The sequence below is a fragment of the Hyperoodon ampullatus genome, assembly GCF_949752795.1.
Source record: "Hyperoodon ampullatus genome assembly, chromosome: 7".
Classification (NCBI taxonomy): domain Eukaryota; kingdom Metazoa; phylum Chordata; class Mammalia; order Artiodactyla; family Ziphiidae; genus Hyperoodon; species Hyperoodon ampullatus.
Genome location: NC_136920.1, coordinates 60,040,513 through 60,043,384, shown reverse-complemented (window position 1 = coordinate 60,043,384; position 2,872 = coordinate 60,040,513). Strand labels below are relative to the sequence as shown.

General features: G+C 42.0%; 1 protein-coding gene across 1 annotated transcript; it reads right to left on the bottom strand.

Moving 5' to 3' along the window:
• Positions 1–2,106: 2,106 nt before the first annotated feature.
• On the bottom strand, positions 2,107–2,649 carry LOC307055392 (large ribosomal subunit protein eL21-like). Its single transcript, XM_079707585.1, has one exon. The coding sequence runs from the start codon at positions 2,624–2,626 to the stop codon at positions 2,144–2,146; it is 483 nt and encodes a 160-aa protein (XP_079563711.1). The 5' UTR covers positions 2,627–2,649; the 3' UTR covers positions 2,107–2,143.
• Positions 2,650–2,872: the final 223 nt, after the last annotated feature.

Here is a 2,872-nt window from a genome sequence, read left to right as displayed (position 1 = left end):
CTCTATTCACAATAGCCCGGAGCTGGAAACAACCTAAGTGTCCGTCATCGGATGAATGGATAAAGAAGATGTGGCACATATATACAATGGAATATTACTCAGCCATAAAAAGAAACGAAACTGAGCTATTTGTAATGAGGTGGATAGACCTAGAGTCTGTCATACAGAGTGAAGTAAGTCAGAAAGAGAAAGACAAATACCGTATGCTAACACATATATATGGAATTTAAAAAAAAAAAATGTCATGAAGAACCTAGGGGTAAAACGGGAATAAAGACACAGACCTACTTGAGAATGGACTTGAGAATATGGGGAAGGGGAAGGGTAAGCTGTGACAAAGGGAAAGAGAGGCATGGACATATATACACTACCAAACGTAAGGTAGATAGATAGTGGGAAGCAGCCGCAGAGCACAGGGAGATCAGCTCGGTGCTTTGTGACCGCCTGGAGGGGTGGGATGGGGAGGGTGGGAGGGAGGGAGATGCATGAGGGAAGGGATGTGGGAACAGATGTATATGTATGACTGATTCACTTTGTTATAAAGCAGAAACTAATAAAAAAAAAAAAACTCCTCCACGGATGTCCCTAGAACACCCAGACACCCCCATCACAGATGCTTTCCAGGTGATCTTATCTATCTGCATGCAGACATCAGTGCCCATAATTTCCTTCCACTTCCATGTCTTATCAGGAACACCTTGTGAATTCCCTGGTGGTCCAGTGGTTAGGGCTCTGTGCTTTCACTGCCGAGGGCCCAGGTTCGATCCGTGCTCAGGGAACTAAGATCCCACAAGCCACACAGCGTGGCCAAAAAAAAAGAGAAAGGAACACCTTCTATATGGAACCCAGGTTACACGTGAAACCCACGTGGAATGTGGGAAATGTTACTTTAGTTTTCCAGCTTCTATAACACAGGAAAGCAATCCAGAAGGGACTGGGCAACTGGATGTTTGTATCTGAAATTCAGAAAAGATATACAGACCAGTGAGCTGGGACAGATCACAGAGGGTTCCCCCAGGTGCAAAGACTGGTGAGAATGGTGACTCAGACCAGGTACAAGGGTGCTTCCACTTTGGTTCACCACTGAAACAGCAAATGAGCTGATAGAGATAGAGATAGAAGTGTGACGGTTGCTCCCTGATGCCTTCCTACCTCCACATACAGGTGCACTTGAAGCCTAATGGTCAAAGCAAAGAGTAAGAAACCTGCCAGGGCAGGGGAACCCTGGCCTCCTGCTGGCCCGTCTTTATCCTGTTGGGCTAGAACTCAGCACTCAGGGATCTACTTACTATCATGAAGGGAATTCCCTTCGATGGTAAATCCAGACTCCTATTCTGATATGTAAAAGTTCTAAACAATGAAATACTGAACTGTTCTGCATTAAAATGTGTTGACTAAGAGGCAAAATTTAGAGAGACAGAGAGAAAGTAGTTTTTCCCTCTTATCAGCCACCCAACAAATGGTGGAAAGTCTTGATTCCAGGTAGGGATGTCTGGTCAGGGACAGATCCTCAGTTATAGATCAGGAGCTAAGGAGAGAGACCACCAATGATGACCCTTCTCTCCTAAGGAGAGGTGTGAATTTGAACCCCAAGGATGAGAATCTAGTGGTTGATTACAAATATTTTCCCCACCTCTGCATCATTCTTTCTTTCTTGTTATCCCAGGATTTCAGTAAAATTTTGTAGAATGTTCTTAGCATGCATTGAATTATGAGAAATGACTTATCTACACTTGATGAAGATTGAATTGAGGAGAGGGAAAATCACAGATTCAAGACACATTATGATTCTAAAGCAGGCTAAATACAAAGAAAACCATATCTAAGCATATTGCAATAAAACTGCTGAAAACCACAAAGATAAAATCTTAAAAGCAGCCAGAGAAAGAGATGCATTACTTTTTTTTTTTTATAAGTAATATCTAGCAGTTTATTAACCAATGGAGTATACTGCACAACAAACTACCTCACATCTTTCAGGAACAAAACCCACTAAATTTGAAAAGTAAAAAGATGTCACCCACTGAATTCAGACACAATTAAAATGTGCTTTAAATATTTGTTCGGGTAAGGGGGTCACACACTTCTACTCAATTAAGAGAATCATTTATACAGTCCAGGTCTTTTATTTTCTTTACACCCATCATGCCATGAATTCATAGGGAATGGGCTCCAACAGTTCAGGCTCCTTTCCATTGGTTCTCATGAAGTGTGCTTCTCTGGGTGGAGCAGGCTGGCGCTTCAGTTGAACCCAAGTACCTTTCTCTTTGGCTTCCTTCTTTTTCTGATCATTTTCCTTCACCCGTTTCAGGAAGCTATCCCGGCTCTTAGAGTGCTTAATATGCTCGATACGCACATTAATTCTCTTGGCAAGAATCTTGCCCTTAACTTGTTTGTTTACAATGATGCCAACAGCATGCTGGGTAACATTGTAGACTCTCCCAGTTTTGCCATGGTAACATTTGTGGGGCATTCCTTTTTGAACAGTGACCATTCCCTTGATATCTACAATATCACCTTTCTTGTAGATTTGCATGTATGTGGCCAAAGGAACAACTCCGTGTTTCCTAAATGGCCGGGAGAACATGTAGCGGGTGCCCCTCCTCTTCCCCTTTGTGTTGGTCATTTTGGCGAATTACTGGAAGATGGCGGTTCCGGCCGAAAAAAAGCGAGATGCATTACTTTTGAAGTCACAATAATAAGACTGATAGCTGACTTCTCATCAGAAACAATGAAAGTCAAAAAGAGAATAGAATGTTATCTTCAAAGTGCTACAAGAAAATACTTCCCTAACCTAGAATTCAATAGCTGCAAAAACATCCTTCAACAATAAAGGAAAAACAAAGACATTTTCAAACTAACAAAAACCAGG

Bases quoted from the DNA above. Each gene is read 5' to 3' on its own strand.
- LOC307055392 (XM_079707585.1), bottom strand. From the start codon at position 2,626: ATGACCAACACAAAGGGGAAGAGGAGGGGCACCCGCTACATGTTCTCC.